The 19,887-nt window shown below is 34.5% G+C and overlaps 1 protein-coding gene across 5 annotated transcripts in view; it reads left to right on the top strand.

The window, feature by feature from the left end:
* Positions 1-19,887, top strand: part of Graf (GTPase regulator associated with FAK) — a 60,757-nt gene that overhangs the window by 13,137 nt on the left and 27,733 nt on the right. For 4 of the 5 annotated variants that reach the window (XM_065349687.1, XM_065349683.1, XM_065349684.1 and 1 more), the window contains exon 4: positions 1,964-2,065. In XM_065349687.1, coding sequence (XP_065205759.1) covers positions 1,964-2,065 — 102 coding nt within the window. Of the gene's footprint in view, positions 1-1,963; positions 2,066-17,809; positions 18,110-19,887 lie in introns of those variants that run through there. The other variant, XM_065349688.1, reaches the window with a different exon arrangement.

Below are 19,887 nucleotides of genomic sequence, written 5' to 3'. Positions count from 1 at the left end.
CCAATGAAAAGAGATTATCGAGGAAATCACACACAAAAAAAATAACCATTTCAATTATTTCGAACTCGAGATACTCGATAAAAAGTTTTTAAAAAATCAATTTGACACGCGGCAGTATTTTTAATACTGCATCACGTTCGGTATTCCTGGTTCATTTTCGTTGAATTATAAAGATTGTAACGTTAGATTTGCATAAATTTGTCGTAAAATAGGTTTGAATGTCGACCTTGGGAAGCCAAGAGAAGGATATATACGATTAAGTGAAAGATACGCTTTCGTCACTGATGTAAATACTCGTACGACGAAATATACTCGTAAGTGGTATGTATTTGAGAGATTTGATGCAAACCAACTTATACAAAATGGTTTCATCGAAAGAGGAGAAAAAACAAACAATGTTTCCGAGGTACGTATGAGTATTACGCTTCTTTTCGTACCAATTTGGGAAATGACTCGTTTGCATTATCATCGTCGAGTGTTTTTCTTTTATGGAAATGTCGCTCGGTTTGTTGCTACAAGAAACACACGTCGGAGTGGAACGGAAAAGCTTATCAATAAAGAACATTGTTTGTGTTGTGGAAATAAATCCACATTACGTTGGTGGTGTAAAAACACAATTAATTACAATAATCGTGATTTTATAATACGACGATGCTACAATATTATGATGGGTTTAAGGTCTAAAAACACATACTGCATATTTATAATTTACGATGTGCTGTGAGAAGAGATGCATCAACGAGTGCTGTATTTTTAAAATACCATAATGCATAGAATGTTGATTTAAGATGATCGAATGCGTAGGTTTTTAAATGGGCTGGTGTCGTGTTGATGAGGGTGAGGGGGCAAGGGTTGCGTCTGCGTGCGGTAATTTAAAATACTTGTATTGGCCGTTGTATGCACATTGTTTGTATGTACACTTTTACTCGATATGATTGATTAACCATATACTATCTCAGTGTAGCTGTCTAGTTATACTGTATACAGTGTCGATGTCGTCGAAGCATTAACACGTGTAAACGTTTCGTTTTCTTTATAAAATGGATTTTATTTGCATGAAAATAGATACGACGAGTGAAAAAAAGAAATAGAAACTCTCGCGAATATTCATAGGTAGGCCTATAATATACATAGTAGGTAGAGAATGAGATGTGTTTTACATTGTGATGATGAGTAGCAAAGCTACGTAGAAAATCTTGGTTAATTCGATACGGCTTATATAGGTGCGATGATTTGGTTGAAATAATGTAGAAAGAATTCAAGAAGGATGGGAGGAATTGTCGATTAATATTCCGCTGATTTTTTTTTTTTTTTGCTAGAAACAAAATAATATAAAATGCATTTATGTGTAGCTCGATGCTGGAATCTACCTACATTCGTTTATATGGAAAAATTTCATAAACTATTGGGAATTAATTAACGGTATTATTTTATAAACGTGTTCGAATCGTGATACGAACTACTTTTTACGTAATCGTACATTTCACTTAAGCTGTGGGTGACGCTTTAGGCGATACAAGGAAATATCAGGAGGTAGATTTCGAATTACGAGTATATTACAAATCGACGACGAGGTAGTTTGTGAAAAATTTCTATTCGAATTCGCCCGCAGTTTGTAGACAATACGTTGGCAGATGCGGTTAATATAATGTTTTGGGTTTTTTTCTTTCTTTCTCTTTTTAATGCGCGAGTTGGCTTTTATTCACATATTTGAAACGCGTGGAGGATTTTGAAACCAGTTTCTATAGTTTTGGAAAACACCTGTTGAGTCGTAAGTTTGGAGTTTGGACGTTGCCTTCGCGTGTCCTCTCAGTTCCTTTCTCCCTTCCGCTATACATCTGAGTATAATTAATTGACTGAAAAAGACACCTATGGTGCGAGGCCACGATTTGTCAATGAGTTCACAAACAAGATGGTATTTTAGCTGCGATGTGTATTAAATTTTTTTTTGTTCTATTTGCAGGAGGGCCGCAAAAAATTCGAGAAACAGACGGCCAAGTTTTGCCAGAGTCAAGAAAGATATTTGAATTTATCGACTAAAAAGCAAGATTCCGTATTACAAGAGGTAATTTTTTTTTACGTGTTTTGTTTAATTAAAGCGTATAATTTAGCTTGACTTATACGACTCGCCTTATTAAGTAATTAACACTCTTGGCTAAGTGGCTATGTAATTAAAACGACGTGGAATTTCTGAGTACGAGTATGAATTTTACCGGATGAGGTGTCGGCCACATACGCCGATTGTGGGCGTTTGCAAGTCTATTTCACGGTGCATATTTTAATTGTATGACCAAAGGAATACTGTTCATTCGTGCTTGGTTTGATTAAAATTCAATATTGAGCTTTCATCGGTAGTTCCCCTAATTCCAGTATAGAGTCTTTTTAAGGATGAAATTCACCTACAGAATGTACGCAGACTTATAAAAATATTATGGATTAGAGTGCTATGTACCTGCTATAGTGCTACACTCGCAGCGTTGTAGACTTTTATATGCGTATTTGTAAGGAGTATTGAACCGTTATAACTTCGTACGTTCGTACGTTTGTGGAATATAATATTGAAAAACGTCTCGTAAACGTGACGTATAAATATGAGCCATAAAAATCTTAAATTATTATCGATCTGTTAGATTAATAACACGTTGCAATGTGTAAGAGGCGACACGATACCATGTTCCATAACGTAAATGTTTCCTCTGCGAGGAATTTATCGTCATAAATTAAATATTGTTTGATTGTAGTTTGAATACTTATACTTAATGAGAAAGAGTTTTCGTTTGATAATGTCGCCTCCCGTTGTCGGTTAAATGTACAATTAAATAACAATTCTGTCATGTTTATCACATTAGAGTTGAACCACTCGTTTCACTTTTAAAATTTAAATTTCCAAGATGAGAAAATCTGTTTGGGTTTTCCAATTCTTGTTTACTCGTATTATTTTTTTTTTATGTTTCTTGGAGATTTTTTGCTGGCTAGAAATTGTGTGCTATTTTTGAAAATAATTTCGAAATTTCGGTACAGTGATTGAAAAAATTTTACTTTTGAGCTCAGGACTTCAATCTATATTGTGGAGAATTCCTGTATCAAGGAGATTTCTGTAACAGCAAATGGATTATTTTTGACAGAAGGAAAAATCAGGTATCAGGCGGAAGTTACTTTTTTCAGTCCAATTATTATTATATTATTTTTTTTTTTTTGAAGTATGGTTTTCTGAAAAAAATGAAATAATGAAAAACTTACTCATCATTTTCAAAATTAAATAATGGATATCTTGATATTTTACAGTCCCACCACCTCATCGAATTTGAAAAATGGAACTCTAAAAATTGGGGAAAATTTGCTGAATTTGTGTAAAATTTGAACTAAGTATCAAAAAGTAATGAGAAAAACAAAATAGGACCACGTAGGAAATATTCAAAATATTGTAAAAATTGTTCACGATTCACCAGAAACTTACTTAACTTTTTCAAAAATATGGTTGAAAATCATATCGAGGTTGAAAAAACTGCAAAACTTCCACAGAAAATAAGCAAAATTGGCCAGAAACTGAAACGAATATGTAGTTGGAAAATTTATGAAAATATTACCTAATGAAAAACAATTAACAACCCAAAAATTTGTCTGGAAATCAGCAAAATTGACAACATTTATTACGAATCGAAACAAAATTGAAAAACACTCTCAAAATGTTGTTAAATGTATAATGAAAAATTTGTTAGAAAATTGAAAAAACTGTTACATCTATAAGTTGGCAGAAAATTAGTAAAATTGACGACAAATTCAATATAAATGCAGGGAAAATTGACAAGATGTTGTCATAATTTTGTAAAATATCAAATACAAATAATAGCTCAAAAATTGGCCAAGTTTATTAACGAAAAAAATCAGCAAAATGGAAACTTTTTTGCAAATTTGAACAAAATTATAACAATGTCTTAAGCAAAATAATCCAAAAAATTAGTTGATCAAAAGTTGACAGACATTGTATGTAGTGGGTTAGTAGCGGGTCACTTTTATAGTGACTTAGTCACCTTTTTCACGAAAAGTCACTTTTAGTTACTTTTTTCATCAAAAAGTCACTATTGGTCACCTTTCTTCCAAAAAAGTTACTTTTTTGAATTTGTTTTCGTTTTTCAAACAAAAAAAATCGTTTTTTATCCAAATTATCTTTTTTTTTACTCATTTTCAAAGGATTTTATGCAAATTTTCTTTATTAAACAATTTCAGAATTTTAAAAACACAAATTTTTACTTTTCGAAACATCAATTTTCTAAAGCTTTTGCCCTCGCTTCGCTCGGCCTTCTATTCTTTTCTTTTTCAAAATAAAGATGGAAATTTATTTTTTTTAAAATCAAGTTCTAAAGCCAAAAAATAAACTTCTCACAAAAAAACAGTTTTTAAGCCTGTCAAAATACAAATTTTCAGGAGCTTTCGCCCTCGATTAGGCCTGTCTTTTTTCATTTTCAAAATCAACTTCCTTCAAAAAAAATATCATTCAAATTCTAAAATTTTAAAAATAAAAAAAATGATCTACTCGTTCTCAAAAACGGATTTTCCGGTAGGGCCAGGCGGGGGAATAAAGTAATAGTTTTTAGGTGAGATATTGAACGTTTTTTTGCTTTTGCTTTTCGATTTTTTGCTCTCTCCTGAACGCTGGAATTTAAAAAAAAATCGGTCACTTTTTTCACTGATGAAAGTCACTTAAGTCACTTTTTTTAGAAAAATTTGGCTACGATGCCTGAAAGTTGAGAAAAAACTGGAGAAATCAAATGAAATGCAGTAGAATTGACGATATGAAATCTGTGAAAATTCTGTGCGAATTAAAAAGAGTCATAAAAATTGTAGGTATCAAATATTCAAATGCACCAAAAAATGACCAAAGTTCTATACCAGCTTCCCCTCTTCTCTCCTTTTCTCCAAAAAACGAAATTTTAACCAATACTGAAGAGTTTTGGTGAATTTTTTGGAGATTTGATGAAGTTTAGAAAAAAACTATGGCCAATGGCCTCAAGAAGACGTTAGAAAAATTACAAATTTTGAGGTCAGTGCCTGACCTCCCCCCCCCCTTCTCAGCGAAAATTCTGAATTTGAAACATTTGAAAAGTTTGCGCTTGTTTCGAAAAAAAATTATGGGGGGGGGGGTTCAAGTGATTTGTTGATGTCCCTTTTTTTCACATATAAAAATGCACATGAATTAGTTTTTCAAACGTTGAACTCGCAGCAGAGAAGTTTGGCAGTGACTTGATTTGAATTTTTTTCTACGTTTTGTTGAGACCATTCGGCCATAATTTTTTGCTGGGCTCCATCAAATTTCAAAAAAAAATTGGAGTGCAACTCACCCTATCTGAAAAACTGCCATTCCAGAAATCCAGATATTTCATGAAATATAAAAATAGTGTAGGTAGTTTTTTTCGTTTTCGAGAAAAAAATTAAAAGTTTTGATTACTTTTTGGTTACTTCTCGTCTCAAAAAAGCTTGTGTAAGTTGGGTATGGTTCTACGAATGTTCAAAATTTCAGTCTGATTTCTGCAAAAGTGATTTCAGATTCTGGATCGGAAAATAAATACGAGTTATCTAAAGGCACACTTGCTGGATTTTTTGGACTGAAAAATCTAGTTTTTTCAAATCGAAAATGGGTCATTTCCTCAATTATCTAAAAATAAGTTTTTATACTGCCTGTCGAATAAAGCCTCAACCAATCGCGTCCCATTTTTTTCAAATTTTTTGTCATCTCCCTTTTCAATCATTTCTCTGAACCCATCTCCTGCCCGCTCCTGTCTAAAAAAAAGCTCTTCCTGAACTAATATCGACAAATTTCCACAGCCTATTTTCAAATCTACACTAAACCTTGGTCGGCCATGAAAAATTCATTCTCGTTCCTGTATAAAACGAGAAAAATTTTCATTCAACGAAACATTTAGAAGGATTCTCATTCGCGGAACCTGGCAGCGCTATATTTTCATTCACCAGGATACCATTCAATTTGAATGAGCGAAGGTTAAAAAATAAAATACTCAGAAACGTCTAGTCAAGTGCATATTCATACAAAAAAACACCCGACGATGTCGGTCGACGTCGACTATACAGCAATATTCACGCCCGATGACGACGACGCGAGCGCCGCGACGTGGCCGCGGGCGTTGGCTGGTGGCCGGCGGAGGAAAAACCAAACACAAATAACCTTCGCGCTATTATACGAGTATTACATGTTAACAAAACCTCACGGTTGGTTTTCCTTCCTTTTCAGCTCATCTTTTCCGGCGCGCGCGCGAGCCTTCGTTTCATGCCGATATTTTTCAACTTTTTCAATTAACTTTTTTATTCTCTGTTTCCCCCCTTTTGTTCTCTATATACTCGTATACTTATGCATCGTATGTATACCTATGTGTACTTATTTCAAAGTCATTCATTGTGTTATGCAACTTGTAAGTTTGAAAGGAAAAAAATCTACGTTGAATGACAAAGTCAATGTCAATGCACCGATGTGTGTAGCTTTGGATGTAAGCTCGACCGGTATTAATAGCGAAATGGGATGTCAGAGGGTGAGGGAAGGGATATGTAATCCGTACAAAGGTCCAATGTCAGAATTTAGCTTATATACTGATTAATGCTTTATTAGGAGTGTGCATAGACGTAGGCGAGTTCTAGTCATCTCGTTAACCTTCTTTTCAATTTAACTTTTCAAATTGAAGTGAAAAAAAATCCTTTGAAAAATTCCTCGCAATACGATAGCGTTATTTTACCTTCGCCACAGTCGAGTACGTGCACGTCAGTTGACAGTATTGCGCGTAATTTCAAAAAAAAAAAAAAAAAGTTTAATCATCCGTAACTAGGTTACATGCTAGTATATGAATTTACTTAGAGATACACGTTTAGGTACAGATATACGAGTATGAACAGATTTCATGTAGGAAAAAAAGGTTCTCTTACACACGTGTTTATTGTTTTATATTTGTAACAATGGTTCCTCATTCGTGCAATTAGTTCCACAATTGGGAAAAAAATTATCATTCACGTAATAGCTCATAATTTAGGTATGGGTACACCTTACGAGCCAAAACTATACCATGGGTGTAAAACCAATCAATGTCAAATCAGCTGTCATACTGTATCGTCAATTTCAACAACGATTATCTGTTTTAATAAACTCTTCTCTGTACTTCTATAGCATAATATGGCACTATTGGTACTATATGGCGGAACAGATTACGGCTGTTTAAACAATATTATTCGCGCACTATTACATTTACCTACGTACGGTCTTCTTTATCACAAACGTTAGCATTATTATTACGAATACTGAATTAGCAACTTGGATATAATTGCATAGTATAAACATAGTGTTTTTTGACGCGCGGTAACGGGAAACCGACGGTTTATAATTTAATTAACAAAATAACTCGTACACCTAAACATCAACATTATTATAGCCAAAGCATGTATCGGCTATTTCCACAATGTACCGTGGTACCTGGCTTCGGTGTATTTTGTAGTTACATTACATGCTCGGTTTATATGAGTAATATACACGAAGTAGCCACGCTGAGCTGGGAGAAATTTACGATTCTCGCAGCCATGTACTAAAAAAATGAAATAAAAATTACGATGAAAGGTAATATACGTATTAGCAAAAAACGTTGCTTTTCCCCGAATGCTTTCAAAATTTCCTGAAATTAAATCGCCGTTCGACTTTTTACTCGACTTGGTTGCTATACGTTTACCTAATGAGTAATAGAGTGACACGGAGTGATAATTTTTTTCATCTGTTCAGAGTTGTCTCATCTAGTCCCATAGTTCGTGTTCATTAGAAATGATATTACTGAATCTGGATGGTGATAAATTGATATTACTCGTAATATGACTCACTGGCGATCATTTTGAAAAATATGGGCTTAGCTCGCTCGGAGTCGAGCACAGCTTCCTACGCCGATGTGGTCTGGCGGAAAACGTGATACATTCGTTCGCAAGGTATTTGTATTACGTAGGTATAGGACAGCTCATAGTACAAAAAGATAACTTCAATTGCGGTATTTTTAAAAAATTAAAATCTAAATTTTTGCTTTTCGATTACATTCAAATACGAGTAATGTCACGACTTTGCTCCCAATCTATTTTGAAAACTGAAATTTGGGCTTTGGAGGTTCTAAGTTGTACGAATAGTCTTCAAATTTGAATATCTATCGGTGCAGTCTGATGGTTCACTCATTTTCAGTTCAGGTGGCTAGTTTCATCCAGTTGCATTGAATACGATTCTGGAGCTTATACCACGAGGAGACCTGTCGGTTTTTTTGGAAAAAATTAAAGCACTCGAACAATGTTCTTTCCAAAAATCTTGATCGAATGCTCTCGATGGCTTATTTTTTAGTCATTGAACATTTTTTAAAAAAATGTTCAATGGTTTTGAAAAATTCAGAAAAATTCACTTTTGGTTTTCCTTTTTCCAGAAATTTCTAGCAAATTTTTCTAAACTGTCGAATTCGTTCCAAAATTTCTCTCTTTATATTTCCATAATTTATACCTCATCAGTCCAATAAATAGGTAATAAAACCGCTGATTTTTTTAAGATGAGGAACAGAAGTTTAGAAAAAATGATACGCTTATTGTGTAAGTTTAATCTAGAAAATTTCCAAAATATTTTTTCCTCATTTTTCCCTGATGGTATTTTCGCTAATTTCATCAAATTTCTCATCTTATGTACAAATTCGATTTTGTTTCAATTTTTAAAAAAAGTTCCATTTTTGTCAATTTTTTGAACAATTTGTTCATTTAAAAAACAAATATTTTACAACATTTTGTATGATTTATCATCTGGTTATCAAATTTTCACCGTTATCAAAGACTTTTTAAAATTTTTTTCAATTTTCTGTTAATTTTTTCCCTTTGAATATTTTTGCATTGTGTAGTTCACGCAATCTCATCATATTTTATTCATTTTTACTTGAATTTAAAGTCACTCTTAATCAAAACAGAACTGTTTTCAGAAGTAGAGCCAAAGGTGTGAAACAAGTAGAGAACAAAGGGAGTACAACTTGCCCTGGCTCCGATTTCCTGGGGAGTCCGAAAAATAAATAGTTTGAAGGTAGGTAGTGATAAATTGCAAACGTACAAGTTTAGTGTTCAAACGTCAATATTTATTCAAATCAAATTTATTTAAAAATTTCAAATTTCATTTTTTTTAGAAGAAAGGACTGCCCAAAATTGTTATAATTTAATACTTTTTCCACGAGTTAATTTTTTATGTAAGACTTGTAAGAGGCGTAATCTCAATTTGTTCTCAAATGCTTTGACTTGGAGAATATTTATGCAAAATTGAAAGAATTGATTTAAAATTAGGAGGAAATGATTTGAAATTACGATGAAATTGACTCTTAATTGGAATATCATCCCAGAATCATGAATAAAAATGCATCCCAAGATGAGTAAAAACCCAATAATCGTCGTGAAATCCATTCACAGTGGCATGGAATAATCAATAGAGTTTCATAAAAATTTAAAAATCATGTCAATATCACGAGAGGAAAAAAAATGGGTTTAAAGTCTCCTCTCCGAGGAAAGTCAATACCACCTATAGTAAAAGGCCTGAGCGCTGTTTTATGACGTCATCGCTACTTGGTAGTACTTACGTATCTAACATATCATAATACACTATAGAATTGAATGAAAAATGCACTCAAACGAATTAAATCCTGCGAAAATTTTATTTTTCATATTTTATCTACATGAATAATGAATTTATGATCATGTAGGAATGATTTTAATGAAAAAAAATGAAGAAATTAGGTTATAAACAACACTGTTTTTCAACATTAAAGATGAAAGTTATACATAAACTTGACAAAATTATACCTTTTGGCGGATAATACAACACTCACTGGTGAAATATAATTAAATAATCGTCGAATCTTGTCAAAATCCCACTAAAATCATCTAATTGGTTTGAGATGTTGATGGTTTCTTGATTCTTGATTAGATAACCTTATCCATCCATTGTAGTTGGATGGTTGTATTCACAATGCAGATTTAAAACGCATTTTAGATTATATGGTTCACTATTCATTTCACTGCGATGTTATTCCAGTAAAACACAGGCACTAGTACACATCAGTTTTCATTTTTATTCACTTCACAAGATATCTACACATCCGAATCACACAATGTCACAACACAAACAGATCGCGAAAAATTCACTTTTGTACAAAAATAAAGTAATCCAACACCACCAGTAGTTGAAAACAACAATATCTCATCACTACACCACATTTTAGAACGAATATTAATTAAAATGTCATCATTTTAATAACGTTTTTAACGAAAGTTTTACTCTATTTCATGAACTCGCCATTTAAATGTACGTTAAAATTCAAATGGTAAACACAATCGAGCCATCTACTAGTGGTGACGTCAGAAGGTGATAACGATTCAGCGCTCAGGCCTTTTACTATAGGTGGTATTGGGAAAGTTGCTCAAGTTGACTCCATGTTTAGAATTCCAAATCAACAAAAGTCTGGCAAAATTATTGACTTTTTTCCCTAGTCGTGCATAATGTCAGAAAATTAGCAAGATTTTTTTCAGGTTTCTAAAATCTTACATAGGTAATATCAGAAAGTCAAAAAGAGCGTTTTCCAAGTTTTTAAAAGTCAACCTTACATCGATTGATCGATTTTTCTTCAAAGTTTCAAAAATTCTATAGCATAATGTGAGAAAGTCAACAATATTTTTCCTGCAAGTTCTCGAAAATTAGCGTCATGTTCAGAGTCAGTGTAATGCCTTACATGATGAACACAATCGAATTTTTTTCAAGTTTTCAAAAATCAGTGCGATGCTGATCAGCGTCAGGTGGATTAAGTCTTAAAATTTTTGTACAGACCCCTTCCCCCCTCCCCCGACGCAAAACATGTATCCATGTAAAAATTCAAAACTATTGGAAATATTTACTTTCAATATTGAAGGGTTCGCATCGAAATATTACAGAAATCCCAACTTTTAAATTAGCAAAATCTTCACTAAATCATTGAAAAATTGCAAAAAAAAATCAGCCACAGAGGCACTAAAAATCCAAACTGACTCCGAAATCTCTCATAAAAGCCAAATATCTCGTAAACACTCCTGACGTTATCTCAAAATCCATCTAAAATTATTCCAAAATCCTCTAAAAAAAATGTCTCACAAATTGAAAAAAAAAACTTGCGTTTTAAAAACAAATTATCCAAATCCTTGGCTCCCCTTCAGTTCACGATTCATAAAACGCACTTTGAGTGTTTCGAAGGGTCGGAAAATCCTCCCACATCTTATTTATGTGACTTTTCACAAGACACGCAAGCGCTATAACGATGAATTCCACCAACAGTCCCTTCAAACAAATCGACAACAATACCGCGAGTTGTGCACTCTGCGTTTTTATTTTTCCACACGCGTAAACTAAACACCTCAATCATGATGAGTACGATTGCAGAATGTGTGAGAAAGAGAAAGAAGCTGCGATGAGACGGAGGTGATCACAATATGGTGTGTACAAAGTATGTACTACCGAGAGTAAAAAAAAACCGTCATTAGAACCATATTTGGCACACGTCTAAACTCATTAAAGTATACTTTAATTACCGAACGCTGAATTGATACTCCCTTCGAACGGTATATTTTTGAAGAGGCCACTTCTTTTTATACGTATACATGCGTTTAGGTTAGGCTGGGTAAATTACATTGGAATTATACAATCCTATTTCCACACTTGGTTCGTCGGCCCAGCAATTGAAATCCTCTCGAGATCCCTCGCTACAAAAATACGAAATAGGTACGTATGTAGATGTACTCAACTCGACACGTTTGTTTTTCGTATGACAGTTAGAATTACCCATCGAAATCCAATTATTTATCGTCAATCTCTTTCATTATCACGCACCCTTTGGATATCGCGTTGAAGTAGGCACTTTTTCTGCATAATATGCCTACTTATCTACATATTATTATAAGAGTAGGTACTTGAGTATACAAAGTAAGGAATGCTGAGTATCTCCAATTCTCTATGTACGTATAGCTTTAGCTATATGTGAGCTAAAAAATGGCGTACATATAGTGGGCAATGACATCGCCGATACCTCGCGTATACACGTATTATTATTATATATAAAGTATTATAGCGTGTACATCTATCGAATGTCATCGTCATGTGGAATGCGAACTGCGTGTTATAAAAGGCCGCGAACAGTACGCTTTAGATTATCGTTCGGCTTGATTACTTATATTTACGTCCTTTGTTCGCCGCAGCATCCAGCATCGCATCGCGTCGTCCATTTACTTCACATCAAACGCTCGACTGGTTGTATAAGTACCTATACGTACATGCTACATACACGTAAGATTATATGTGCGCATGGGTTCGTCTTCTTCTTATATGTAGGTACTCGAATCTGCTACCAGATACCCTAGTATACACTACAACTAAGTATACTAGTCCCTCTTGCCAGTAATATTTTTAGTAAATATAAATTCCCATCAGCGAACAACTCCTCACTGCGTTTAGTATATAGTAATTCTGTGTCAATGTCAACCTCTCTTGATAACTTTTTCATTGCACGATCGCTGCTCTTAAATTTACTACCATCATCGTCTTCAGTATCGTATTCCGTAGCTACTGTGCAATGTTCCATACCCATATCCATGTGCCCAACCAGTAACCACACATTGTGAATAGAACTACAAAGCGTATTTTATTATCACACGATTACATTACACCCCTTATTACTTACATGGCACACTGCGTTTAATCAGATAATCACAGCCAAGTCGAGAGCTCGGGCGTCGTCGATCATCGTCGAGCGACGAGTTGTATGTACCTATATAAAATTGAAAGTAATTTTCAATTTCGTAAATATACCTCCAACGTGGTCGTTAATAACCGATAAAGTGACGTAACTGGGTCGACAACCGTTATTTTCTTCTCTTTTTTTTCTCTTATTCTTCTTCGTCACCTTATCATATTTTATAATAAACGACCTGGTGGTCGGCTGCAGTGCTGAGTGGCGAAAATTTACGTACGATAACTTTCGCACTCGTACGACTACGACATGATGTCAGTGCAGAAAGTACTCGTGAAAAATATGTATCATTTGCAGTTTTTAGCCACATTTACCGTAAGATAAGGTGTTTATTGCCTCGAGTAGGAATAAAACTTAAACATCGCACGCTAATGAAATCCAAGCACTTGACAATAATATCGTCAAGGTAAACGGTACATTTGAAGCGTTTATTTTTACAAAAAGAAAAAAACGAGCTCTTCATATTATCGTGTAAATGCAATGATAACAGTGATTGTTTCGAACAAGCTAACATTTTAACTTCGAGGAATTCGTCTCTCTCGATAATTCAAACTTATCATGGGAATGATACGATACGATGCGATGCTTCGAGATAGAAAATTACGCTCGGAAGATTTGATTTAAAAATGGGTATTGGATTGGTGTCAGGGTGTCAGAAAGAAGATAAGTAGTTCGAAAAATGTACAGAATGATGAACTGCATGCTTTCTTCGTCTATTCTCCTTAGTAGCTGATTCAAAAATTGAAATTGACCGCACCAATCTAAAAAAAAAAGACCATATCTGATTGGCAGATCAGTCTAAATTCAATATTTGGCTGTGTTATTCTACTACGGCATAAATTCAGAAATTCTTCCATTTAAAATCCAAAACCATTTTTCCATCAATTTTCGGGTTGATACACAATTTTTGTTCATATACAGGAAGGGAAGGGCAGAGCGGGGTAGGAAAGAAGAAAAGATGTCTGATAAACATGACTTTTAGTCGAACATTTTTTCAAACATTTTGATATTTTTTTAAGAAGGAAGAAGGCTACTGGAATTTTTTCAAGTAGAATTTTCTTTCAGGTCAGCAATTTCTCTTACCAGAGAGGTATCCTAAGGGTCAGAAAGTTTTTTTAAGCTGACAAAGACGAATCAGAAGAGCATGCAAAAAGATATCATCAGCAAAAAATTTTAAGTGCTGAAGTGTTTTTTTCAAATTTTTGGTTTTTTAAAAATGTTTGGCTTCAAATTGAGGAAAAATACAAATTTTAAACAATTGACCTAGAAGGCTGAAATTTAGCAGGCACCATTTCCGATCTCCTGAATCGGTTTGAAACAGTTTCAAACTGTTTCGAGCAGTTCTGAAGCTTCCAGCAGATTTTTAAAAGTTGAAATTTTCTCAAAATACCCAACGGAGTGGAAAAGTTAAAATTTACTTTATACTCTAATTTCAACATGCTGAGTCGACTGGAAATGATTTCAAACCGTTCTAGAGCCTCCAGCCATTTTTTGGAAATTCAATTTTTTCAAAAAGTAGGTACCTACTACATATAAAAACTGTACAAATTAACGTAGATGCTCGTTAGTGACGTGCTTGACGAATTTACACGCCATTTTTCCAAAATCGGATTTTGTCAGTCTGAACTATAAATTTCTCCAGTATTAGGGTACCTAATTCAATTTTCACAAGTAAAAACTTGAAAAAATCACTGTTCTCGTGCTGTTCGATGAAAAAGGCTGAATCCAGCTTGTGCTCTATTTTTGTCATGTCGAGTCGACTGGAGATGGTTCTAAGCCGTTTTTGGAGCCCCTAGCTTTTTTTTTTTTTTTTTTGAAAATTCCAGTTTTCGAAATTTTTTTTATAAAACCTATTGAAATAAATTTTATATATAGGGTACGTGTTGAAGTTGCATTAGACAGATTCTAACCTTTTTTTTTTTTTTTTAAATTGGACTTTACAAATGGTTCATGGAGGTTCCAGAACAGCTTGAAACCTCCTCAGATTGACTCATCAGCGTGTTAAAAATTGAGTATAAAATAAATCTTTGTTTTCCAGTTCAATCAAGTAAAATTTTGTGGAAATTTCAATTTTGAAAAATCAGCTGGAGACTTCAGAACTGCTGTTCAAAAGGATTTGAAATCGTTTTCAATCGATTTGGAGATCAAAAATAGGATCATACCAAATATCAGCTTTCTGGCTCAAGTTTGAAAAATTTTTGATTATTTTGCTCGATTTTTAAAAATTTATCATAAATTGAAAAATCCATTCGAGCCCCTGAAATTTTGGCTAATGATGTATTTTTGTAGGTATACTAAACAAAAACATTTTTTAATTTTCAGAAAAAAATAAACAAAATTAAAAACGATTATTTTAAAATTTTGAAAAAGGAAGAAAATAGATGGAAAATCGTCAAAAAATAAAATCAGCACTTTTTTTTTTTTTTTTTTTTTTTTGCAAAAACTACAACGAAAATAAGGGAACGGGCAGCATAAAATTTTCTTTCATTAAAATGAGATAAAAACGCCCATTTGGAAAAAAAAAATTGAGAAACTAGGTATTGAAAAAATAACAAAAAATACTAATTAACTATAAATTCCTGAAAAATAAAAATCATATTTTTTAAAAAATGTAAAACTTTATAATTGAATCGGTGAGAACAGAAAGGGACCAAGTCACATTTTTGGATTTTTTTTCACGGATATGGGGGTTTCAAAGTGCGGTGAATCGACTGGTGATGTCAGATTTCCGCAAAACTGCCGGGAAAGTGGTATCTGGGTGCAGATAAGGGCCGGATCTGCATTTATGACTTTTTTGTTAAATTTTTTGAATTCCTTGAAAAATAACTACCATTTTTGAGAAGATCGTTTTTTGAAAGTTAAGTTCATCTCTGTACTGAAAAAAAAACAAAAAAAGTAACAACTTCGGCAAAAAGTCTTATACCTCAAGGGGTTGTTGGTCAATTTAAACGAGATAACAGTCTAAGTGATGTACTTAGATGTAGAATCAAGCCCCATTCGTGCCCGAGCAATTTCAAGAGAAATTTTGGCGATTGAGTGCAGAAAGGGTCTAAGTCCCATTTGTTTAGGCAGCAACAGCGCCGGCGCACGTGAATATTTTTTTCTAAACACTGCTAAAAATTGTGTCGTGGGATCCTCTTTCAATGACCTAAAGCATCTTTACCAACAATTTTTGATTTTCAAATAAATCAGTTTTTTGTTATTCCTGAAAAGTGCGAAAATGGACTTAGCCCCTTTCTGTTCTCACCGATTCATTTATACTCGTAGGTACTTAATGAGACCAAAATAAAAAAAAAGCTTACGCCCACTCAAAATACCTCAAAAAATTGATCAAAAAATAATGTGAACATTTCAAAAGATTCTTAAAAATTAATTCAAAATGATTGCACAATGCACATACTCGTAACCTTGCTTTCTGAAATATTAATGTTGCGAATGATGAATTCTCCGATTGAAATATTGCATTCATTTTTCACTGAAACTCTTACTTATGTATTATATGTACCTACTCGTATAATTACGCTACGTCGTCATTTTTACAGCAGTATTAAATTTCAAGCAGGTTTATCATTTTTCGTACTTCTCTGGTTACTAATTTAAAAAAATTGAACGTGAAATTTTGATCGAAAAAAAACTACGCGTTAATGCTTCTTAAAGGATATGAACGTATCGTACAATGATAAAATTTACATTATAAGAAAAGAACAAACAACGAAGGAGATAGCCGAGTCCTTTTTTCATCGTCCTTGTTGCTCTTACCTAAATACATATAGAAAAAACCGAGCGTAAAATTTCGCCATCGATTCATTCCACTAACCGTATTTTCGTTTTTCCTTCGCAATGATAATGGAAAATTCTCTCCTCTCATCCCCCGCAATGTACAATCGATTGGCGCGCATTCTCAACTGCAAAGTATATAAACTCAATCGGTGCATTGATAAAATACTTTCGCCTATTTTCCCACACTTTAGTAACTCGAAACTCGATTCGTCGCACAAATACAGCAATAAAAGGGTGAGGGGGGAGGAGGTGATTTTTGGCGCGCAATTTGAGCGATATGCGAGGGTCTTTGCAAACAATCGACAATACGAATGAAATTTCAGTATTTATTTGGCATTAGAAATGACCACCGTGGTGTGTTTGGCGAATATATGTAAGAACTGGAGAGCGCATTTGAATTCACGAGTGGAACATTCAAATGATATCAGAGGGGGATGTTTGGAAAGCCTACGCTATGCTTTTAACGCCCTCTTCAGGATACTTGGGCCAAGGTGAACGCTACCCCTGTCAAAAAGAAAGTGTTGTTGATTCTAGTATACGACGACGACGACGATTAATACGCTTAAATATTCATCAAAGGAAGCAGGCAAGTACGCAAAGAAGGTGTGTGGGAAGCCGAAGGAACATTGAAAGTTTGAACAAAGCTGCGTATAAAAGGAGAGCCGACAGGCGACAGTGTAACAATTTCATCGTTAATACGACGCCTTTTTTTTCATTTTTTTTTTTCAACGGACACGAGGAGTAAATTTACAACGAAATGGTTATTGCGAAAGGTACCACGTTGAATTTTCAGCGTTTGAATTTACTTAGTGTGAGATGGAGCTTATAATAACGGCGCACCACCGACCACCAACCGACGATGGCGACACAGAACAAGAAGGGTGCATGCTTGATTGGTCCGCGCCCGCGAAGCCGAAGCGCGAATATTTGGGTAAGTGAAATCTCGGTTAAGGGCTCGCCCGAGAAGAATAGGCCAAAACACCCATATCTCTTTTTCTTACTTACGCTACCACCGTAAGCGCTACGTAGTTTACGTTGGTCGCTGGTGTGCACGTTTTTTGAGGGGGTTGGTTATGGCAGCGCTGCAAGTGCTGCTGACGACTGGGCGAAGGGTGGAAAGGAGAATCGGCGGTATTGATTTTTCTTGCGCGCCACTCATCTCCCCTGGTGACATGGTATCCACACTGTCGTTAAGGGGGTTTTATATTTTTGTTTACCAATGTTCTTCGTGATACTACATGGATACGACGTGTTGAGTGTACGCGTTATTTTTCAATTCGAGTGACCGTTTTTTCGACGACGACGACGACGACGATGGATTCGTCCTACGTTGTAATTAATTTTTGAGTGTGCTGGTCAAGCTTTTGTCTTTTTTTAATTTCAATTGTGGTATTTTTTAAAGCCGTTTCGAGTATGGTTTCGTGGCAAAGTGTCGTTTAGTGAATGGTGCTAGTGATATGGTTGAAATGTGGTACTTGGTTCGACGTTTGGTTAACGCAAACGAATTTTAAAATGTAAGCTAAATTCTAGCGTATATTTATTTGAAGTGCTATTTACGTCATTATTTTAATACACGTTTAATGCAATTCGAGTGTTCTTATAAAAAAAAAAAAATGTAAACTGCTTGGAGTATTTTCCCCCTCTACATTTCGTGAAATATTCGGTACCATAATTATTTCCAATGATCGGAATGCTCATCATCATACATATAACCTCCTCTACCAACGTCACCTTCATCGTCGTCCTCACAGTACAAAACAAGTATTTAGGTGCGAATGTGCGAAAGTATTCCATTAACGTAGTACATGGGCTTGTTTAATTACTTACGTTAGCATGATTTACGTACGTGTCAACGTTGGTAAAATTGAAAGTACAAATGAGAATGATCAATTAATTAGGTTAAAGCCTGCACATTTGGAAAGAATTTCAACTGCCTGGTTTAAATGTCGCGCTGAGATTGGCATTACCCTGCCACACTCTGATCAGATGCAAAACAAAAGAACAGCAGAGGTCTTTCGGTTTTTACAACAATAAAGCTCTTCTTTCGACGCTGCACAATCGAGTCGAATATTTTAGTACAAAATGCCAACGATTATAAAACGCTTTTTTTTTCGCCTGCTTATACTTCGCGGTGGCTTTGTATTTTTCCAAATCCGGTATGCCCTTTTGACGTGCCAGTGCCAGCGAATGCAGTATTCATTTGTGCCGAGAATTATTGAGATTCAGTCCCGTCGTGTTATATTTTGGACGAAGCAGGGGTTTTTAATACTGGGGCTTTGTGCTTTAAGAGTACTTCAACCTTGGATTGCACGATTCGAAGAAGAAGTGACGAAGCTTTGATTTGTGTAGAATGGTGAAATTTGTATTATACGAGCTATACGTGGAAAATGCATCGATTACGTGGTTAAGTAAACTTCACACGAGTTTTAGTCGAATTTATGCATATTCTTGGAAACGAACTGTTACCGCGAGTCATTTTTTATTTGCCAGGTGTAATCGAAGATAAGATGAACACATTATACTATTTGTTTACATTGAATACTTACGAATGATAAACCATCGTTTTGTTTTAATTTTAACCACTATATGGATTTTTTACGACGAGTTTAATCAAAGAAAACTTGTTCGATTCGCTTGAACGGCTATTTAAGGTGCTTTTAAATAGAAAAAATAATATCAATTTTTCTCATAAATCCCCCGGGCCCCCTCCTGTCCGCCGCAGACATCGCACCTGTGCAATGTGGATAATGTAACGTTAATGGTATATCTTTGCAGTGTTCATTGATACCCTATACAGAAAGGTGTTGTATGTGACGACGTATAAAATATTGGGTTATTTTTAAAAGGCTTTCGTTTATCGATCGAGTCGATGTTTGATGGAATTTTGGCGTTTAGACGTTAGACAACCCCAGCTACACGACGGCTGACGTCGTTTTTATCTCTGCCATGCTGAGACTCGACGTGTATCGTTGTTCTGCTTCTGTATACATACAAGGTGTCCCTGAAAATGTCTGCTATATTTTGGATTTAGGCACTACTGGATAATTAAATATGTATATTGTATAGGTAAAAAAAAACTCGTTATGAAGAGGGTGTATTTGCTTATTTTGAGCTTTTAATAAGGAGCAACAGTTTTTTGAAAATACGCTTGACACGTCAATTCTACTAATTCGAGGGTGCATTTTTCTGAGTTTAAATCTGGGCTATTTTCTTTTTTTCTTTTTTTTTTTTGACTTGGTCCTTGAGTGCTCTCGGCTCCTCAATTTTTATAATTTTTAATAGGAAGGATACC

This window comes from Planococcus citri, chromosome 2 (assembly GCF_950023065.1).
Source record: "Planococcus citri chromosome 2, ihPlaCitr1.1, whole genome shotgun sequence".
NCBI classification, from domain to species: Eukaryota; Metazoa; Arthropoda; class Insecta; order Hemiptera; family Pseudococcidae; genus Planococcus; species Planococcus citri.
This window is presented reverse-complemented; position numbering and strand designations above follow the sequence as displayed.